This window comes from Bison bison, unplaced genomic scaffold, assembly GCF_000754665.1.
Source record: "Bison bison bison isolate TAMUID 2011002044 unplaced genomic scaffold, Bison_UMD1.0 scf7180017864468, whole genome shotgun sequence".
In the NCBI taxonomy this organism is placed as follows: domain Eukaryota; kingdom Metazoa; phylum Chordata; class Mammalia; order Artiodactyla; family Bovidae; genus Bison; species Bison bison.
In genome coordinates this window covers 3,731,491-3,751,747 of record NW_011495029.1, presented here as the reverse complement: position 1 = coordinate 3,751,747, position 20,257 = coordinate 3,731,491, and the positions used below count along the sequence as shown (strand labels likewise).

At 41.1% G+C, this 20,257-nt stretch overlaps 1 protein-coding gene across 6 annotated transcripts; it reads left to right on the top strand.

Annotated features, from left to right (window-relative positions):
- Positions 1–2,045: 2,045 nt before the first annotated feature.
- Positions 2,046–18,128, top strand: METTL20 (methyltransferase like 20). 6 transcript variants are annotated; one of them, XM_010860596.1, is made up of 5 exons: positions 7,381–7,519; positions 9,657–9,774; positions 9,890–10,272; positions 12,467–12,597; positions 17,285–18,128. In XM_010860596.1, the coding sequence occupies exons 3-5, from the start codon at positions 9,947–9,949 to the stop codon at positions 17,626–17,628; spliced, it is 801 nt and encodes a 266-aa protein (XP_010858898.1). In that variant the 5' UTR covers positions 7,381–7,519; positions 9,657–9,774; positions 9,890–9,946; the 3' UTR covers positions 17,629–18,128. The 6 variants fall into 6 exon arrangements, with proteins under 6 accessions (XP_010858899.1, XP_010858901.1, XP_010858898.1 ...); XM_010860594.1 differs by having other exon boundaries at positions 9,592–9,774; XM_010860597.1 differs by lacking the exons at positions 7,381–7,519; positions 9,657–9,774 and adding an exon at positions 2,046–2,091.
- Positions 18,129–20,257: the final 2,129 nt, after the last annotated feature.

Below are 20,257 nucleotides of genomic sequence, written 5' to 3'. Positions count from 1 at the left end.
CCAGTGTCTGGTCAAATTGTGGTTGAGAATCTTGTGTATTATTTTAAAATTTTTACCATTTTTGCTCGGAGACACCTACATTACCACTAGATGGCACTATGGATTTAGTTGGTTGAGGATTTCACATCTCTGTGGGCCCACAATCTTTTTTTATAACAGACTGGTCTTAAAGGGCCAGATGTCAGGATTTTTAGGCAAGATTCAGTGACAGGTGTTCAACATTTGTCTAGAGATTGCCCTGGTGGTCCAGTGGTTAAGACTCTGTGCCTCTATTGCAAGGGGTATAGGTTTGATCCCTGATCAAGGAAATAAGATCTCATGCTCTGTGAGGTGCAGCCAAAAAAATAAAATTAAATAAATAAAAGCTTGCCAAGTGACGAACTGAAGACTGCAAATGCAAATAAGGAACTGAGAAAAGGAAGCCTAAAAAAGACATGGTGCTATAGACTTTTTGCAAGGGCAGTTTGAGGGAGAAAAGAGGAAGCCAAAGCTCTAGAAAATCCAAAACCTCAAACTTAATTTAAAGTCTGGCAAGAAACACATTCTGGGATGGCAGAGGCAAATCACACTTTCCTAAGTACAATTTATCTGTTGTTCATATCTCAAGGCTGATTGAAGTAAATATTTTATTAGAAATATATTTACAAGCATTTACCTGATGGTCCAGTGGTTAAGAATCTACCTGCCAATGCAGGGGACACAGGTCTGATCCCTGGTCAGGGAAGATCCCACGCTGGGGAGTAACTAAATACTGAGCCTGCACTCAAGAGCCTGTGCTCCGCAACAAGAGAAGCCACAGCAATGAGAAGTCCGTGCATTGCAAACCCCACCTCACAACAACTAGAGAAAGCCCACGCACGGCAACAAAGACCCAGTGCAGCCAACACTAAGTAAATACATAAAATAATTTTAAAATAGCTATATTTACAAATTTATTTAGAATCAGTATTTATAAACATCTGCCAATTGTGTTATATTTATAAATAAATTATCTGAAAAAGGTTATTTTTCTCTCATAATTCCAGATAATTCCACTAGCTTTATTGAACTATTCTTCCAGCACTGAGGAAAAACATAGATAAAAAAATGCCTATTTTAAATGTGCCCAAATTATGAAAGATCAGAAAAATAATGCAACAATTTGGATGCTGAGACACTGTTAGTCTTTGAGGAAATGCAAATTAAAACCATGATGAACTAGCACTTCATGCCTCCTAGGATGTCTATAATCAGAAAGAAAGAAGTGTAGATGAGGATGTGGAATGTGTTGAGAAGCCAGAGCTTGTGTACTGAGTTAAGTATATATAGAGGGCTTCCCTGTTGGCCCAGTAATAAAGAATCTGGTGCCAATATAGGAAACACAGGTTCTATCCCTGGTCCAGGAAGATTTCACATGCTACAGAGCAACTGGGTCTGTGCACCACAATTATTAAGTGTGTATACTGTTGCCTGGGAGCCACAACTACTGAGCCTGTTTGCCCTAGAGCCTGTGCTCTGCAATAAGAAAAGCCACCACTGTGAGAAGCCTGTGCACCAAAACTAGAGAATAGTGCCCATTTGCAGCAGATAGAGAAAAGTCCATACAGCAACAAAGACCAAGTGCAGCTAAAAGTAAATTATATGTATACATAAGAATGGGCTTCTATGGTGGCTCAGTCAGTAAAGAATCCACCTGCAATGCAGGAGACCTAGGCTTGATCCCTGGGTTGGGAAGATCCCCTGGAGGAGCGCATGGCAACCCACTGCAGTATTCTTGCCTGGAGAATCCCCATGGACCTAGGAGCCTGGTGGGCTGCAGTCCATTGGGTCACAAAGAGTTGGACATGACTGAGTGACTAAGCACACATGCACATATATAAGAATATGTAAATTATGACCTGAATAATGAAGGGGCAAAAGTCACTCAGGGTCAGTATGTAGCTCCCTCAGCAAATAAGCTCCCAGTTTGGGGAACTGAAGCCCATGGGTCATGTTAAGTGAAGATGCAGTTTCAGTATACCCACACAAAGGAAGTAGAATCACAAGATTTATTATTACTTCCAGATCCCAGAAGCAAGGGGGGTACGTTGAGCTGTGGAAAAGGAGAGCTAGGTAAGTAGGAAGTGGAGAGCAGGGTAGCAAGCACCTGTTACTCCAGGTGGTTGGGCAGAGGTTGCTAACTTTAATCAGGCTTTCCTCTAAGTTGTTATTTTAAAAGGTGCCCTGCAGAAAGCAAAGCAGGAACTTACTGTGGGTATCATCAACTCAAGTTTTTTCTAAATGTTCAGACTCTTGGTGTGAGTGGTGTTTTCATATTGTAAAACGAATAGGTAGCAACACTTTGGCCACCTGATGTGAAGAGTTGACTCATTTGAAAAGACCCCGATGCTTGGAAAGATTGAAGGCGAGAGGAGAAGGGGATGACAGAGGATGAGATGGTTGGATGGCATCACTGACTCAATGGACATGAGTTTGAGTAAACTCCGGGAATTGGTGATGGACAGGGAGGCCTGGAATGCTGCAGTCATGGGGTTGCAAAGAGTTGGATATGACTGAGCGACTGAACTGAACTGAAGCAACCCAGAAAAACGAAATTATTTTTCTCATCTCTTTGAAAGACCGGGGTTTTCATTCGCTGATGATTGAAATGTAAAATGACAACCCTTTTGGAAGAGGTTTGCAGTTAATCACACCACCGTGTGACTTAGCCATTTCACTCCTAAGTATTTGCCCAATGAAAAAAAGAGCATATGTCTATAAAAGACTTGGGGCTCTGAAGGTGATGCTAGTGGTAAAGAACCCAGCTGCCAGTGCAGGACATATAAGAGACACAAGTTTGATCCCTGGGTCAGGAAGATCCCCTGGAGAAGGAAATGGCAACCCACTCCAGTATTCTCGCCTGGAGAATCCCATGGATTCTATGGGGTTGCATGAAGTCAGACATGACTGAAGCGACTGAGCACATACAAAGACTAGTGCACAAGAGTTTGCAGCAGTTTTGTTTGTAATAGTAAATAAACAAAATCCCCCAGATTGTTCATCAACAGATAAATGAATAAACACATATTATACATACATACTGGCTTTTCCAGTAGTCATGTAGGATGTGAGAGTTGGACCATAAAGAATGCTGAGCACTGAAGTATTGATGCTTTGAATTGTGCTGGAGAAGACTCCTGAGAATTCCTTGAACTCAGTCAATCCTAAAGGAAATCAACCCTGAATCTTCATCAGAAGGATGGATGCTGAAGCTGAATCTCCAATACTTTGGCCACCTGATGGGAATAACTGACTCATTGGAAAAGACCCTGATGCTGGGAAAGAATGAGGGCAGGAGAATAAGGGGGAGACAGAGGATGAGATGGTTGAATGGCATCACCAACTCAATGGACATGAGTCTGAGCAAACTCTGGGAGATAGTCAAGGACAGGGAAGCTAAGTGTGCTGTAGTCCGGGGGGTTGAAAAGAGTTGAATACAACTTAGCAACTGAACAACACAGCAACAACAATATATACATGCAATAGAAAATTACTTTGCAATGAAAAGGAATGAATAACTGATGCATGAAATAGCATAGATGAATCTCAAAATAATTATGATGAGTGAAAAAAAAAGACCAAAAAAAAGAGTACATACTGTAAAACTGCATTTACATAAATATCTAGAAAATGCAAACTATACTGACAGAAAGCAGATCAGAGGCTACTGAGGATGGAGAGGATGTACGGAAGGGCAAGAGGGAGGGGTAACAGAGGGGACTGAAGATGTTCAGTCTCTTGATTTTGGGGACAATTTCACAGCAAGACATTAAAGTGTACACTTGAAATTTGTGAAATTTATTGTATGTCAATTCTACCTCAAAAAAGCTGTTAAAAATAAAATTTGGAAATGAGATACTGATATGTAATATTTGCTAATTTCCTTCTTTATTTGGTTTTTCTTTCACTTAACTGAATTTATTGAATGTCTTAACTGTGGCAGAAGATAAAAGAGGAATGAAATGGTCTTCCTCTAAGTCCAGTAGAGGAGCCAGAAAATGACAGTTTGCATGGTATTCTTGCTGGATATGCCCATAGGAAGCTAATGAAATGTCAAGATCAGTGTGTGTGTTGGGAATGGTTTCTGAGGGCTTTAACTCTGAGCTGCATTCTGAAAAATGAGGAGGTGGTTAGGGACAGTGAGGAGGGGATGTATGTGTGGTAGGCCCAGTAACTTTGTTGGAAGCAAGGCATGAAGTGAGAGGACAAGGGCTTGTTACAAGAAAACAAAGTGTAGGAGAGAAAGGGTTTTCTAAAGGCAAGATAGGTAAGCAGGGACTGATTACCAAGAGCTTAGGAAGCTGTGATCAGGAATTTGGCTCTGATATTGACTGCTTGGGAAGTCAGACAGGATTTCAAGCAGGGAAGAATGAGATCAAATAGCATGGTGATTAAGAGCCCAGGTCAAGCTGATAAAGAAAAAAATGACATCTTGCCCTTGGATTGTCTATCATTATGGTTAAGCATAGCTAGCTTAACCATGGTGGCTCTGACGGTAAAGAATCTGCCTGCAATGAGGGAGGCCTGGGTTCGATCCCTAGGTTGGGAATATCCCCTGGAGAAGGGAATGGCAACCCACTTTAGTATCTTTCCTGGAGAATCCCATGGACAGAGGAGCCTGGCGGGGTGCAGTCCATGGGGTCACAAAGTCGGACACCACTGAGTGACTAAGCACACGCACGCACATGGTTAAGCAAGCATATTTAATTGGTCTCCAAGTCCTGCCAATGGCTTTTGCTGAGTCACACTCAAATGTGTCCATTTCTTCCCATGCCTTCATTAATTCTTCTTTGGGTTACCACCAGGTTCTTCAACTGATGTCTCCTTCAGTCCAACCTCTCTCTTTGATACCCACAGTTTAAAACTGTTTTCTAAAACTCAAATCTGATCCCGTCGCTCTTCACTGAAAACCCGATCTTCATCTTCCAGTCTTGTTTCTTATTAATACCAACACTAACTCCATAGTTTCAATAATGATAATCACACTGTTCAGATATGTCAGCAACTGTGCCAAGCACTTTATTTTCTATCTCATTAAATCCTCTCAATACATTGTTATTATCATCATTATTTTACAGATGAGAAAACTGATACTTAGTGTAGGGGAGGTAAAGCTTTTCTTTACCTTCTTATGTTCACTGTCTGGGATTTGTAAGTTAAACTCACAAAAGACAGATTAACAGGAGAAAAAAAAAAACCCAAGTTTATATATGCAACACATACTATACACACAGGAGAATTCAGTGATGACTAGCTCATAGGGAGTGGTTAAATTTTTGTATTTATATATCTAACTCAGTTGGTGTTGATGAAAAATTAATAGTAAATCTAAAGAAGAAATAGAGGGTTTTTTTTTTTTTCCCTAGCCAACCTGAAGGCTATAACACTAGAGACAGTCAGATAACTCTGCAGACTGTTCCCCTTGGTTAGAAGTCAAAAGCACATTTATATATTTTTGAGACAAAGGATCATTCATCAAACTGGTACACTGACATTTTACAGTTCAGCAGAGACATGAAGTCCAGACCTACATGTAGGAAGGGAGCAGCAGGTCACCATGACCCCTTACAGGATTAGGAAAGGAATGTTATCTTCTAAGGAGTCACATTGCTGGCGTCAGAAGAAGGGAAAAACGAACTTTATGGTTGAGCAGACATTTCTGTTTGAGGAGGTCTGGTTAATGTATAATGAAGAAGCACATTGCAGATTAGGGAGAGCCCTGTCCAGGAGGGCATGTGTTATGCTTAAATTTTCTTGTCCTGCCTTAAAAAACATACATTTTATTCCATCATAGGTGATAGGGAAAGAGAGCTTATAGGAATGACATTTTGGAAAGATAAGTGGTTTACTAGGAGAATAGATAAGAGATATGATAATCTTGAGACAATGTCTGTTTGGGTGTGGTGTCCACTTTTCAAGTCCAAGAAGATTAAGGGTGTTTTCAAGGAGGGCTTTTATGACAATTGAGTTCTTTGGGGAGAGTCTGCTTTAGGCAGATAAGAGATTTCAGAAACTCAAATCTCTTTCACTCAAAACAATTCCTGTGCTACAGTGGCATATCCTGATCCCCATTCATTAGGAAGGTTTAATAATGTGCCCAAGGTCACACAGCTAATAAGTATACTTAAATAACTTGTTCAAAAAAAACTTTAAAGGCAAATTTGAGTATGAGATTTATTTTTTTTAACTTGCAAGAGTGTCCAGTTATTAGGGAATTGGAACGTGTACAGAGATGTAGGCAGATATTTAAAGGCAAAAATCACAAGGTCAGATAGATAGCTCAGTTGTTACCAAACAATTGACAGGTCTGCTTGGTTGCATTTGGGTCAGTTTTGATAAAAGAGAGACAATTCTTTCTCTCAATTAAAAAGAACAAAAGGGACTTCCCTGGCTGTCCTGTGGTTAAGACTCCAGGCTTCCACTGCAGGGAGCACAGGTTCAATCCCTTATCAAGGAACTAAGATTTTTGCCCTGTGACAAAAATAAATAAATAAAAATAAAAAATCAACAGCAAACAATAGAAAAGAAAGTCCAGGTTTGCTTCTCAGGGCTTACAGTCTGTTTCTCTTGGCTTATCTGCTTAGCTTATCTTGTAGGAATCCTTTTTTTTTGGACTATGGAATGAAAGTTTCAGAAAAAAACATTTAAATTGCACAATAGTGAATGGGATATAAAAGGCAGGATTGCAGAGAAACCAGTTGCAGGAATTCAGGCAAGCAATCATAAGGCAGATCTAAGGGCAAGGCAAGAGGAATGGAAAGAAGATCAATTTGAAAACTGTCTCTATGATAGAATACATTAGCTGGTTAAACACTAAAATCCTGAGACAAACCGATCTGGATTTTTTTTTGCCACACCGTGTGGCATGTGGGATCTTAGTTTTCAGACAAGGGATCATGCCCCCTGCATTGGGATAATGAGAGTCTTAACCACTGGATTGCCAGGGAAGTCCCTAGATCTTGAATATCTATTAGGAATTATTACTAACAATAGAATCAGTGAGCGTTAATTGAAATGACAAGTTACAATTAAAGAAACAAAAAAGATTGTACGTGTATGAAAATTTTTATAATCAGGACATATTATGATTTAATCTCAGCTGAATGTGTCATTAAGGATTTCTGCTGTGTCTATTTGGCTCACCACCCTATGCCCAGTACCTAGAAGTGTGATGGGCACAAAGCAGATGCTCCACGGCTTCAGAGCGTATTTTTTAGAAATCAGTATTTGACATTCCCTTATTTTCCAAGCGAGGTCAGGGCACCCTCTGGTTTCACACTTCTGTCCCTTTAAGAAGCCCGGGTGAAGGGAGAGAGCGCTGCCGGGAAGGAAGGCGGAGCAGGAGGTCGGGGCAGGGGCGGGGCCAGGGGTGCTGTAGCCGGCGACGCCGGGAATTCTGGATCCCGAGAGCAGTTGTAAAGAAAGCGCCAAAAGAGGCGCAAAGGCAAAGTGACTGACTTGCCCTATGCTTTGCTCCCCAGGGTGGTGTTAGCACAGACAGGTAAGGAGAAAAGGAAGACTGTGCCTGCCCCTTTAAGGCTGACTCCCTTCCTCCTCGGAGGAAAAAAGGTGCTAACGCTTTTGGAGCTTGCAAAAGCTCCAAACCTGTCTTGCTGCTACCTGGGGAGCTGGCCAAGCACGCCGCGTCCGAGGGCACTAAGGCTGTCACCAAGTATACCAGCTCCAAGTAAATATAATATGCCTAGCCGCTGTTAACGGAGAAGGCAATGGCACCCCACTCCAGTACTCTTGCCTGGAAAATCCCATGGACGGAGGGCCTGGTGGGATGTAGTCCATGGGGTCGCTAAGAGTCGGACACGACTGAGCGACTTCACTCACTTTCACTTTCTTACTAATTAATCCAAATACCCAGTGTTCCCCCCTTAATCACATATTCATAACAGATGCTTCATTGGTGCTTGGTGTGGGAGGGGGCGGCATCGGTTTGGATGACACTATGTCCAAAATAGTCTCCTATTTGCTCTGCTTTCTTTTTAAACCTTAGACTCAAGGGCTGACCCAATCCTTCCTACGCAATGAGTCCAATGAGGTCAGGCTGTTAAGAGAGCCTGTGATTACAAGGGCATAAATGTGGGCTGACACCCACTTAAAATCTATCCCGAGTTCACAGACTAGTGGCCTGACAGGCATTTTGACCCTCCTTCTGTGTTGACATTTTAATTAATTCCTGCGTTTAAAAGTGGGAATTTTTTTTTTTTTTCGGGTGGGGACTTGCAGCAGATGGAATCTTAGTTCCAGGAGCAGGGATTGTGCTCCCTTTGTTGGGAGTCTTAGCCACTGGACTGCCGGGGAAGCCTGTGGATTATTTTGAAAAATGAAAAGATCTGGGCATATGTCCCAGGACAGGCTGCAGCTTGCTGGCTCCGTTGGACTGTTTTGAAACACCTTCTAGTTTGCCACAGCCTCTCTGTTATCAGCAACCAGCCTGCATCACTCATTTATCACCAGTCTGGCCCCAGGTAGGCATTTGAGTTTGGGGCCCCTACCCTTGGACAGCAAGATCAAACCAGTCAATCCTGAAGGAAATCAAACCTGAATATTCATTGGAAGGACTCATGCTGATGCTGAAGCTGAAGTTTCAGTACTTTGGCCACCTGATGGGGAGAGCTGACTTACTGGAAAAAACCCTGATGCTGGGAAAGATTGAGGGCAGGAGGAGAAGGGGGTGACAGAGGATGAGATGGTTGGATGGCATCACTGACTCAAGGGTCATGAATTTGAGCAAACTCTGGAGGACAGGGAAGCCTGGAAGCGCTGCAGTTCATGGTGTTGCAAGAGTTGGACTTGACTTAGCAACTGAACAACTCTAAATATTTGGGTGAATTTAAGACTATTTAAAATATTTATGCAGAACAGGCCAAAGGTTCCAAACAACTTGGTGTATAATTTGTGTTTAAACTTCTCTTCCTCATTCCTACTTATTCTTAATCAAAATGTCTTTCTATTAAGTCCAGGTTTGGCGAAAATGACTCATCAGAGGTATTTACAGAAAGTGATTTGATATTCTTTTATTACGATTAAATCCATAGTATTTTTTGTTTGTTTTAGGAAAAAACAATCTTAATTACATTGATGTTTTATACTAGGGCTATTTTTTTTTGGTTGGGCTGGGTCTTTGTTGCAGTGGGCAGGCTTCTCTAGCTGTGGTGCACGGACTGTACAGCATGAGGACTCAGTAGTTGTGACAAGCGGTCTTAGTCCCAGACCGGGGATTGAATCTGTTGCATTGAAAGGTGGATTCTTAACCACTGGACCACCAGGAAAGTCCCCATATGCTAGGCTTATCTTTATTGACCAGTCAGTATAATTTATATGTCTCTGACCACAGTTACCGTTTGATAATCTGCGTAACTCTTGGCTAGACTCCATAAAGGCAAGAACTGTGTTTGCCCTGATGACCTGCTCTATTCCATCACTAGAATCTAAGTTTCCTGAAGATAGGGGCTTTTGTTTATTTTGTTCACGGTTATCAAGAACAGTGTCTGCTTAAAGGAAAATGATTTATTAAATGAATGAAAGAATGTTAAGGGTATACCTTATTTTATCTAACAGGAATGTTCCTGAGGATTCTATCAAAATCAAATGCTTATATATTTGGTTTTCTAAATTATTAAAAGGATTCTGTTGTTCACAAAGAATGAAAAGGCATGTTTTAGAAGATTGGATTTTTATAAATTAACACAAAAAAACTTTCATCTAAAATGAACTTGCACTTGTGCATCATCTGCTACAGAGGTACACTAATATTTTCTTACTATGTGATAGGATTTAGAAATGTTAGAGTTTTCATTATTAATATGTTTTTAGAGGTCCAGCTGAGATCAGTTTGGCAACCAAACTCTTTCCCCAGGAGAAGCAGCTCTTATCAAGAGCAACACCAGCATACCTGTGCTTTGGGACCAGACTGATGGCTTTGAGTCCAGGGTGGAGAGTGTTTGCATCATTTCCCATGAACCGCTATGTTGTCCTCTGGAAGGCTGTGAGAAGCAGTGGCTTCCCCTTGTTTCCCTGGGGTCACTGCCCCTGGAGAGGAATTGGAAGCCTTTTGGACCCTAAGATGAAAGCTTTCCTGGAAGAAAACACTGAAGTCACCAGCAGTGGCAGCCTCACCCCTGAAATCCGGTTGCGGCTTTTGACCCCCAGATGCAAGTTCTGGTGGGAGAGAGCTGACTTGTGGCCCCTCAGGGATCCTTACTGGGCAATCTACTGGCCAGGGGGCCAAGCCCTGTCTAGGTATGTATGGCCTTAAGTGAAGCGGGAACCTTTACGGCTCCTCACCACCTCTCTTTTCTGTCCCTTCCAACTCCACATTCTCCCTGTTCCTCAAAAAAAAAAAAAAAAAAAACAAAAAACCCAAATTCTTTTATTAGAGTTTAGGAACAGTTCTGGGTTGCTTTGTTGCATGGTTTTCCCTTCTATTCCAAGCTTACCAAGGTGTTTCCCCATATATAGTTCTCTCCCCAAGAGAAATCCTAGGTCAGCTGTCAAGACCCTAGGTAACTGGTAATGATCCAGAAATCTCACGCTGTTCTCAGATTCATGGTTTGTGATACCCATGAAGATCCTTGGTGGAACTTAAAGCCCCCCACTCCTCCTGGTTTAATTCTGTAAATGTTGCTCCTCCACCACTGCCTTTTCCCAAGCACCCAAAGAATGAGGGATATGAGTGATTGGGACATCACCCAGGTGGACTTGAATCTGCATTTTTAAGGTTCCCCCTTTCAACTCCCCATACTGCAAAGGTCTTCTTTAGGACATTTTCTCACATATACACACAATGCTTTTTATTAAAACAGTCGCTGAAACAAATGCAAGAACTTTCAGCATTTTAATCTAGTCTTTGCTCTTAGATTGGTAAATGATTTAATTTTTTAATGCCTTGATGTTTCAAGGAACATCAAGGAAATGTATAAGGAACTTCTCTTTCACAGGAATGGTATGGTCTAGCAGAACTCAGATTGTATTTAGTTTTTTAAATTTATTTATTTGCCCATGCTATGTGGCGTGTGGGGTCTTAGTTCCCTGACCAGGAATTGAACCTGCATCCCCTGTACTGGAAGCATGGAGTTTTAACCACTGGACTGCCAGGGAAGTCCAGTTTGTATATAGTTTTAAATGCAAAATGAATAAATGCAAACATAGAGTTTTTTTGGAAAATCCTGAGTTCTGGAAAACTTTCCAGGTGGTATCAATTCCAATTTTCTGGTTGTTGTGTTGCCAAATTTTCCTATATTTACTTGTATCATTTAAAAAAAGAAGTGATATCTTTGCAAGTGATACCTATGCAAATTGTGTGTCAACTCCAAATATAAGGGCAATCAGATTCCTTAAGAGACTGAATCAGAGGTCACAAATTGGTGATCCACAGATGTGTTTTCTGTTTTAAAAAAATGGATATGTTTTTGTAAACTTGTTTTACTTATAAACTTTTAAACAATCAGTTGCTATCATTTAAAACTTGAAGCATGTAAAAATTTACTTCAATTGAAAAATAAGAATCTCTGGGGAGTTACTTGGCACTTTCACTGCCTGGTCCAACTTCAATCCCTATTCAGGGAACTAAGATCCTGCAAGCCAAAACACATGGCCAAAAAAAAAAGAAAAGATCTCTGCTAACATCAGATTCAAATCTCTGCTAACACCTAATTCCTGTTGTGGCAACTGTTACCTCCAGATGGGTAACAGTGCCCTTTAGATGGGGCACTACACCCCTGCCTTGCCATTGTTCCTTAGTCTTTTTTTGGATCGCAGGATCTCAGGGATAGGCCCTTGGCAGTGAAAATGTGGAGTCCTAACCACTGGACCACCAGGGAATTTCCTCTGCTCTTTATTTTTCCAGTAGTGAGGTCAGGTGTCAGTTGACATTTATCATTTCACTGTTTGCCCATTCGTCTTCACTTGTTTGGTAACTGCTTAGCCCAGGTCCACATTCTTTGGTTGAACTGGACTTTGATGGTACCTTTCCAGAGAGGTCATATTTATATAGTTTAAGCTGTAGGTAAAACCACTTTCTGATGAACAATGAAAAGGAGACAGTGAATTTTGGATCTAGCTTACTGAGTCCTGATTATAACAGTATTTTGTCAGTCTGTATTTTTGGTGGTTGGTGGTTTCTGGTTCGTAGTAAATGCTCAATACTTTAAAAAGTTGACTTTAAAAGCATGATTAGTCAGTTGTATGGAACTGCTCTTTGCACTTGGTAAAGTAACAGACCAAAATGACTAGGTCCTCTCTCTGCCATCTCTGCCCAGCTCTTAAAACTGACATTTTTTTCTCACTCTATTCAGGCCAAACTTGCCAATGTTGGACTGAATTCTTCTGCTAAGGTTCACTATTTCCTTGTCCAATCAATCCAAAGAAAAAATATTGGACACCTCTTACTGGCCTCCCATCTGTCTTAGATTATATTTTCCCTTTTCTAATTTAGGTATCTTTTGGATAATCCTGATGTTGTCAGAGGAAAATCTGTGTTAGATATTGGGAGTGGATGTGGAGCTACAGCCATTGCTGCTAAGATGAGTGGAGCCTTAAGGATCTTGGCCAATGACATAGACCCTAGTAAGTGTCATATTTTTGAACATTTTGAGCTCATCTTTTTTTTTTTCCTCCAGGATAAATATCTACAGTTGCTCCAACACCATAAGCCATTTCCATGTTGTATTTCATAATCTAATATGGTGAACTCAGTGGGACATTGTCTGTGGAAACCCTGTAAGGCCTGAGTTAATGGTGCATTTTTGACAGGAGGACTTGTATTTGTGTCTGGCAGATATCCCAAAGTGATACCAACCTGGGAACAATTACTGTTGGTCATCTCTGGGCTAGGGATTTCCTGAAATATGTAGGTAGTGTTTATTTGACCAAAACCCAAGTGAAGATAGACCTGGGCATTTGAGGGAGATTTTATTCCATTCGAACCCAAGTTGAGACAGGTAAGTGTTAATTTTACCTGATTTTCTCTAGTCTTCCCTTTCATTGAGGATCTAGCCCTTGAGGAGCCTTATATATAGGACTCTCAGTTCCAAGTTGTCATCCTGCTCAAACATAAGCCTTGTTTTCCTGTCTCTTATACAGCCATGACAGACCAAAAGTCTTCATTGTTGTCCAACTCTTTGTGACTCAATGGACTGCAGCCCGCCAGGCTCCCCTGTCCTTCATTGTCTCCCAGAGTTTGCTCAAAGTTATGGCCGTTGAGTCGGTGATGCTGTCTAACCATCTCATCCTCTGCTGCCCCTTCTCCTTTTGCCTTCAATCTTTCCCAGCACCAGGGTCTTTTCCAATGAGTTGGCTCTTCCTATCAGGTGGCCAAAATATTGGGGCTTCACCATCAGTACTTCCAATGAATATGCAGGGTTGATTTCCTTTAGGATGGACTGGTTTGATCTCCTTGCAGTCCAAGGGACTCTCAAGATTCTTCTCCAACACCACAGTTCAAAATCATCAATTCTTCAGTGCTCAGCCTTCTTTAAAGTCCAACTCTCAAATCCATACATGACTACTGGAAAAACCATACCTTTGACTATATGGACCTTTCTTGCTTTGTGATGTCTCTGCTTTTTAATACACTGTCTAGGTTTGTTATAGCTTTCCTTCCAAGGAGTAAGCATTTTAAAAAATTTCATGGCTGCAGTCTCCATCAGCAGTGACCTTGGAGCCCAGGAAAATAAAACCTGTCACTGCTTCCACTTTTCACCCTCTGTTTGACATGAAGTGATGGGACCAGATGCTATGATCTTTTTTTTCTGAATGTTGAGCTTTAAGCCAACTTTTTCACTCTCCTCTTTCACTTTCATCAAGAGGCTCTTCAGTTCTTCTTTACTTTCTGCCATTAGAGTGGTCAGTCAGTCAGTTCAGTTGCTCAGTCATGTCTGACTCTTTGCAACCCCATGAATCACAGCACGCCAGGCCTCCCTGTCCATCACCAACTCCCAGAGTTTAGTCAAACTCATGTCCATAGAGTTGGTGATGCCATCTAGCCATCTCATCCTGTCGTCACCTTCTCCTCCTGCCCCCACCTTCTCCTCCTGCCCCCAGTGCCTCCCAGCATCAGAGTCTTTTCCAGTGAGTCAACTCTTTGCATCAGGTGGCCAAAGTATTGGAGTTTCAGCTTTAGCATCAGTCCTTCCAATGAACACCCAGGACTGATCTCCTTTAGGATGGACTGGTTGGATCTCCTTGCAGTCCAAGGGACTCTTATGAGTCTTCTCCAACACCACAGTTTGAAAGCATCAATTCTGCGGTGCTCAGCTTTCTTCATGGTCCAACTCTCACATCCATACATGGAGAAGAACCATAGCCTTGACTAGACAGACCTTTGTTGGCAAAGTAATGTCTCTGCTTTTTAATATGCTATCTAGGTTGGTCATAACTTTCCTTCCAAAGAGTAAGCGTCTTTTAATTTCATGGCTGCAATCACCATCTGCAGTGATTCTGGAGCCCAAAAAAATAAAGTCTGACCCTGTTTCCACTGTTTCCCCACCTATTTCCCATGAAGTGATGGGACCAGACGCCATGATCTTCATTTTCTGAACGTTGAGCTTTAAGCCAACTTTTTCACTCTCATCTTTCACTTTCATCAAGAGACTTTTTAGTTCCTCTTCACTTTCTGCCATAAGGGTGGTGTCATCTGCATATCTGGTTATTGATATTTCTCCCGGCAATCTTGATTCCAGCTTGTGCTTCTTCCAGCCCAGCGTTTCTCATGATGTACTCTGCATATAAGTTAAATAAGCAGGGTGACAATATATAGCCTTGACTTACTCCTTTTCCTATTTGGAATCAGTCTGTTGTTCCGTGTCCAGTTCTAACTGTTGCTTCCTGGCCTGCATATAGGTTTCTTAAGAGGCAGGTCAGGTGGTCTGGTATTCCCATCTCTTTCAGAATTTTCCATAGTTTATTGTGATGCACACAGTCAAAGGCTTTGGCATAGTCAATAAAGTAGAAATAGATGTTTCCCTGGAACTCTCTTGCTTTTTCCATGATCCAGCAGATGTTGGCAATTGATCTCTGGTTCCTCTGCCTTTTCTAAAACCAGCTTGAACATCTGAAAGTTCATGGTTGACGTATTGCTGAAGCCTGGCTTGGAGAATTTTGAGCATTACTTTACTAGCATGTGAGATGAGTGCAATTGTGCGGTAATTTGAGCATTCTTTGGCATTGCTTTTCTTTGGGATTGGAATGAAAACTGACCTTTTCCAGTCCTGTGGCCACTGCTGAGTTTCCAAATTTGCTGGCATATTGAGTGCAGCACTTTAACAGCCTCATCTTTCAGGATTTTAAATAGCTCAACTGGAATTCCATCACCTCCACTAGCTTTGTTCTGAGGTTATTGATATTTCCCCCAGTAATCTTGATTCCAGCTTGTGCTTCATCCAGCCCAGCATTTCACAAGATGTACCCTGCATAGAAGTTACATAAGCAAGGTGATAATATACAGCTTTGGTGTACTCCTTTCCCAATTTTGAACCAGTCCATTGTTCCATGTCCAGTTGTAACTACTGCTTCTTGACCCACATACAGGTTTCTCAGGAGACAGGGAAGATGGTTTGGTATTCCCATTTCTTTAAGAATTTTCCATAGTTTGTTGTGATCCACAGAGTTTAAAGCTTTAGCATAGCCAATAAAGCAGAAGTAAATGTTTTCCTGGAATTCCCTTGCTTTCTCTATGACCCAACGAATGTTGGAAATTTGATCTCTAATTCCCCTGCCTTTTCGAAATCCAGCTTGTACATCTAGAAGTTTTCCATTCAGTGACTGCTGAAGCCTAGCTTGAAGGATTTTGAACATAATCTTATTAGCATGTGAAATGAGTGCAATTTTACAGTAGTTTGAATGTTCTTTGACATTGCCCTTCTTTGGGATTGGAATGAAAACTGACCTTTTCCAGTCCTGAGACCACTGCTGAGTTTTTTAAATTTGCTGACACATTGAATGCAGCACTTTAACAGCATTATCTTTTAGGATTTGAAATAGCTCAGCTGGAATTCTATCACCTCCACTAGCTTTGTTTATAGTGATGTTTCCTAAGGCCCACTTGACTTCACACTCTAAGATGTCTGGCTCTAGGTGAGTGACCACACCATTGTCATTATTCGAGTCATTTGGACCTTTATTGTATAGTTCTTTGGTGTATTCTTGCCACCTCTTCTTAATCTCTTCAGCTTTTGTTAGGTCCTTACCATTTCTGTCCTTTATCATGCCGATCCTTGCATGAAATGTTCCCTTAATGTCTCAAATTTTTTGAGATCTCCAGTCTTTCTATTCTGTTGTTTCCCTCTATTTGCATTGTTCATTTAAGAAGACTTTCCTATCTCTCTTGGCTATTCTCTGGAACTCTGTGTTCAGTTGGGTTTATCATTCCCTTTCTCCCTTGCCTTTTGCTTCTCTTCTTTCCTCAACCTTTTGTAAGACCTTCTCAGACAACCACTTTGCTTTCTTGCATTTCTTTTGCTTTTGGTCACTTCCTCCTGTACAATGTTTCAAACTTCTGTCTGTAGTTCTTCAGGCACTCTGTCTACCAGATCTAATCTCTTGAATCTATTCATCACCTCCACTATATAATTATAAGGGATTTGACTTAGGTCATACCTGAATGACCCAGTGGTTTTCCCTACTTTTTCAATTTAAGCCTGAATTTTGCAATAAGGAGCTCATGGTCTGAGCCACAGTCAGATTCAGGTCTTGATTTTGCTGACTGTATAGAGCTTCTCAGTCTTCAGCTGCAAAGAATATAATCAATCTGATTTTGGTGTTGGTGATGATGATGATGATCTGGTGATATCCATGTGTAGAGTTGTCTCTTGTGTTGTTGGAAAAGGGTGTTTGTTATGACCAGTGTGTTCTCTTGACAAAACTCTGTTAGCCTCTGCCTTGCTTCATTTTGTAGTCCAAGGCCATACTTGCCTGTTACTCCAGGTATTTCTTGACTTCTAGTTTTACATTTCACCCCACTAGGTTGACAAGGACATCTTTTTTTGATGTTAGTTCTAAATGGTCTTGTTGAGATAAGCAAATATTCCTTAAAACCTCTCCTTTTCCAGGTGTGTGGTATTGTTTGGTTTTCAGAATAGTCATATATTTGAGCATTATAGGAAATAGCCTATAGTTTAGGCTTCTTTACCTAAAAAAACAGCTTTCAACAGAAAAGAGAAAAAAAAACCTATTGGATATTCTCTAAAATTATTTAATCAGTAGGAAATGAAAATAACCTAGCATATACCGATTCACCATGTCCTTTTTTTTAAAGTTGCAGGAATGGCTATTACACTAAATTGTGAGTTGAACCAACTGAATCCTTTTCCCATTTTAATCAAAAACATTTTGGATTTGGAACAAGATAAGTGGGACATTGTTGTCCTTGGAGATATGTTTTATGATGAAGACCTTGCAGACAGTCTGCTTCAATGGCTGAAGAACTGCTTTGAGACCCACAGAACTCAAGTACTGATTGGTGACCCTGGGCGACCCCAATTCACTGGACATAGCATTCAGCATCAACTGCACAAAGTAGCAGAATATTCACTTCCAGAGCCTACAAGGCAGGATAACAATGGACTGACAATAAGCACGGTGTGGCAGTTTCAGCCTTGAGCTGTTGAAGTTCCTCCAATAGGGGATATAGCTATGTTTGGGTTTAACCTGAAAAGACTGTCTGGTTCAATTTGTGTTAAATGGTAAATCTTGCTTCAAAATATGAGGTTAAAATTTTGTCAGCCTTTGTCATATAACTTGTTCTACAGTAAGCCAAATGCAAAAATCTCTATCTGTATTTTTTTTTTCCTAGTTTTACTGCTGTGCTTAGTTGTTCTGTCATGTTGAACTCTTTGCAATCCATGGACTGTAGCCCACCAGGCTCTTCTGTCCATAGGGATTCTCCAGGCAAGAATACTGGAATGGGTTGCCATGCCCTCATCCTGCTATAGGAATATAATTATACAAGGCAGTCAGAAAACGAAGATCATAGCATCCGGGCACATCACTTCATGGCAAATAGATGGGGAAACGGTGGAAACAGTGTCAGACTTTATTTTTCTGGGCTCCAAAATCACTGCAGATGGTGACTGCAGCCATGAAATTAAAAGACGCTTACTCCTTGGAAGGAAAGTTATGACCAACCTAGATAGCATATTCAAAAGCAGAGACACTACTTTGCCAACAAAGGCCCGTCTGATCAAGGCTATGGTTTTTCCTGTGGTCATGTATGGATGTGAGAGTTGGACTGTGAAGAAGGCTGAGCGCTGAAGAATTGATGCTTTTGAACTGTGGTGTTGGAGAAGACTCTTGAGAGTCCCTTGGACTACAAGGAAACCCAACCAGTCCATTCTGAAGGAGATCAGCCCTGGGATTTCTTTGGAAGGAATGATGCTGAAGCTGAAACTCCAATACTTTGGCCACCTCATGCGAAGAGTTGACTCATTGGAAAAGACTCTGATGTTGGGAGGGACTGGGGGCAGGAGGAGAAGGGGATGACAGAGGATGAGATGGCTGGATGGCATCACTGACTCGATGGACATGAGTCTGAGTGAACTGTGGGAGTTGGTGATGGACAGGGAGGCCTGGTGTGCTGCGATTCATGGGGTCGCAAAGAGTCGGACACGGCTGAGCGACTGATCTGATCTGATCTGATCTGATCCAATAGTAACCACATGTAATTTAAGTAGCAGAGAGGAATTCAATTTTTTTAAGTTTTTTGGAATGAGATGTTTTAGCAGAGTCGGTTTCTATAGTTGAGAACAACTGCAGTGTATCTTTGAATTAAAATAAAAAATACAGAAGAATATTATATTTTAAAAAAATTACCTGTAAATATCAGAGATGCAGTTAGTATGGTACCGAGTACATGGGCTTTAGAGTGTGACCACTCTGTCACTTTCTAGTTGGCATTTTGGGTGAGTTAAGCTTTCTGAGATTTCATTTCTTAATTTATAACATGTTAATAGTAATAAATTTGTACTGTACTTCAAAAGGTTATTGTATTAAATGAAAGTATAAAGTGCCTAGTATAGGTTAATACATAATAGGGCATCAATTAAGAAACATAGATAAAAATAAAGAGTTTAGAAGGTTTGTAACATTGTACAAGAGACAGTGATCAAAACCATCCCCAAGAAAAAGAAATGCAAAAAGGCAAAATGGTTGTCTGAGGATGTCTGACAAATACCTGAGAAAAGAAGAGAATCAAAAGGCAAAGGAGAAAAGGAAATATATACCCATTTGAAAGCAGAGTTCCAAAGAATAGCAAGGAGAGATTAGAAAACCTTCCTAAGTGAATAGTGTAAAGTAATAGAAGAAAACAATAGAATGGGAAAGACTAGAGATCTCTTCAAGAAAATTAGAGATACCAAGGGAACACTTCATGCAAAGATGGGCACAATAAAGGACAGAAACAGTATGGACCTAACAGGAGGAGAAAATATTAAGAAGAGGTGGCAAGAATACACAGAAAGTGAAAGTGAAGTCGCTCAGTTGTGTCCGACTCTTTGCGACCCCATGGACTGTAGCCTACCAGGCATCTCAGTCCATGGGGTTTTCCAGGCAAGAGTACTGGAGTGGGTTGCCATTGCCTTCTCCAGGGGATCTTCCCAACCTAGGGATCAAACCTGGGTCTCCTGCATTGTAGGCAGATGCTTTACCCTCTGAGCCACCAGGGAAACCCCAGAAGAATACACAGAAGAACTATACAAAAAAGATCTTCATGACCCAGATAACTACTATGGTGTAGTTATAGGCATCAACAGTATGTGAACCAAGAACTTCCAGATGTACAAGCTGGATTTAGAAAAGACAGAGGAACCAGAGATCAAATTGCCAACATTTACCTACAGCCAGACATCCTGGAGTGTGAAGTCAAATGGGCCTTAGGAAGCATTACTATGAATAAAGCTAGTGGAGGTGATGAAATTCCAGCTGACCTATTTGAAATCTTAAAAGATGGTGCTGTTAAAGTGCTACACTCAAATTTAGAAAATTTGCTGCCAGCAAATTTAGAACACTCAGCAGTGGCCAGAGGACTGGAAAAGGTTTGTTTTCAATCCAATCCCAAAGAAGGGCAATGCCAAAGAATGTTCAGACTACCGCACAATTGTACTCATTTCACATGTTAGCAAGCTAATGCTCAAATTCCTCCAAGCTTGGCTGGAAGAAGCACAAGCTGGAATCAAGATTGCCAGGAGAAATATCAATAACCTCAGATGTGCAGATGACACCACCCTTATGGCAG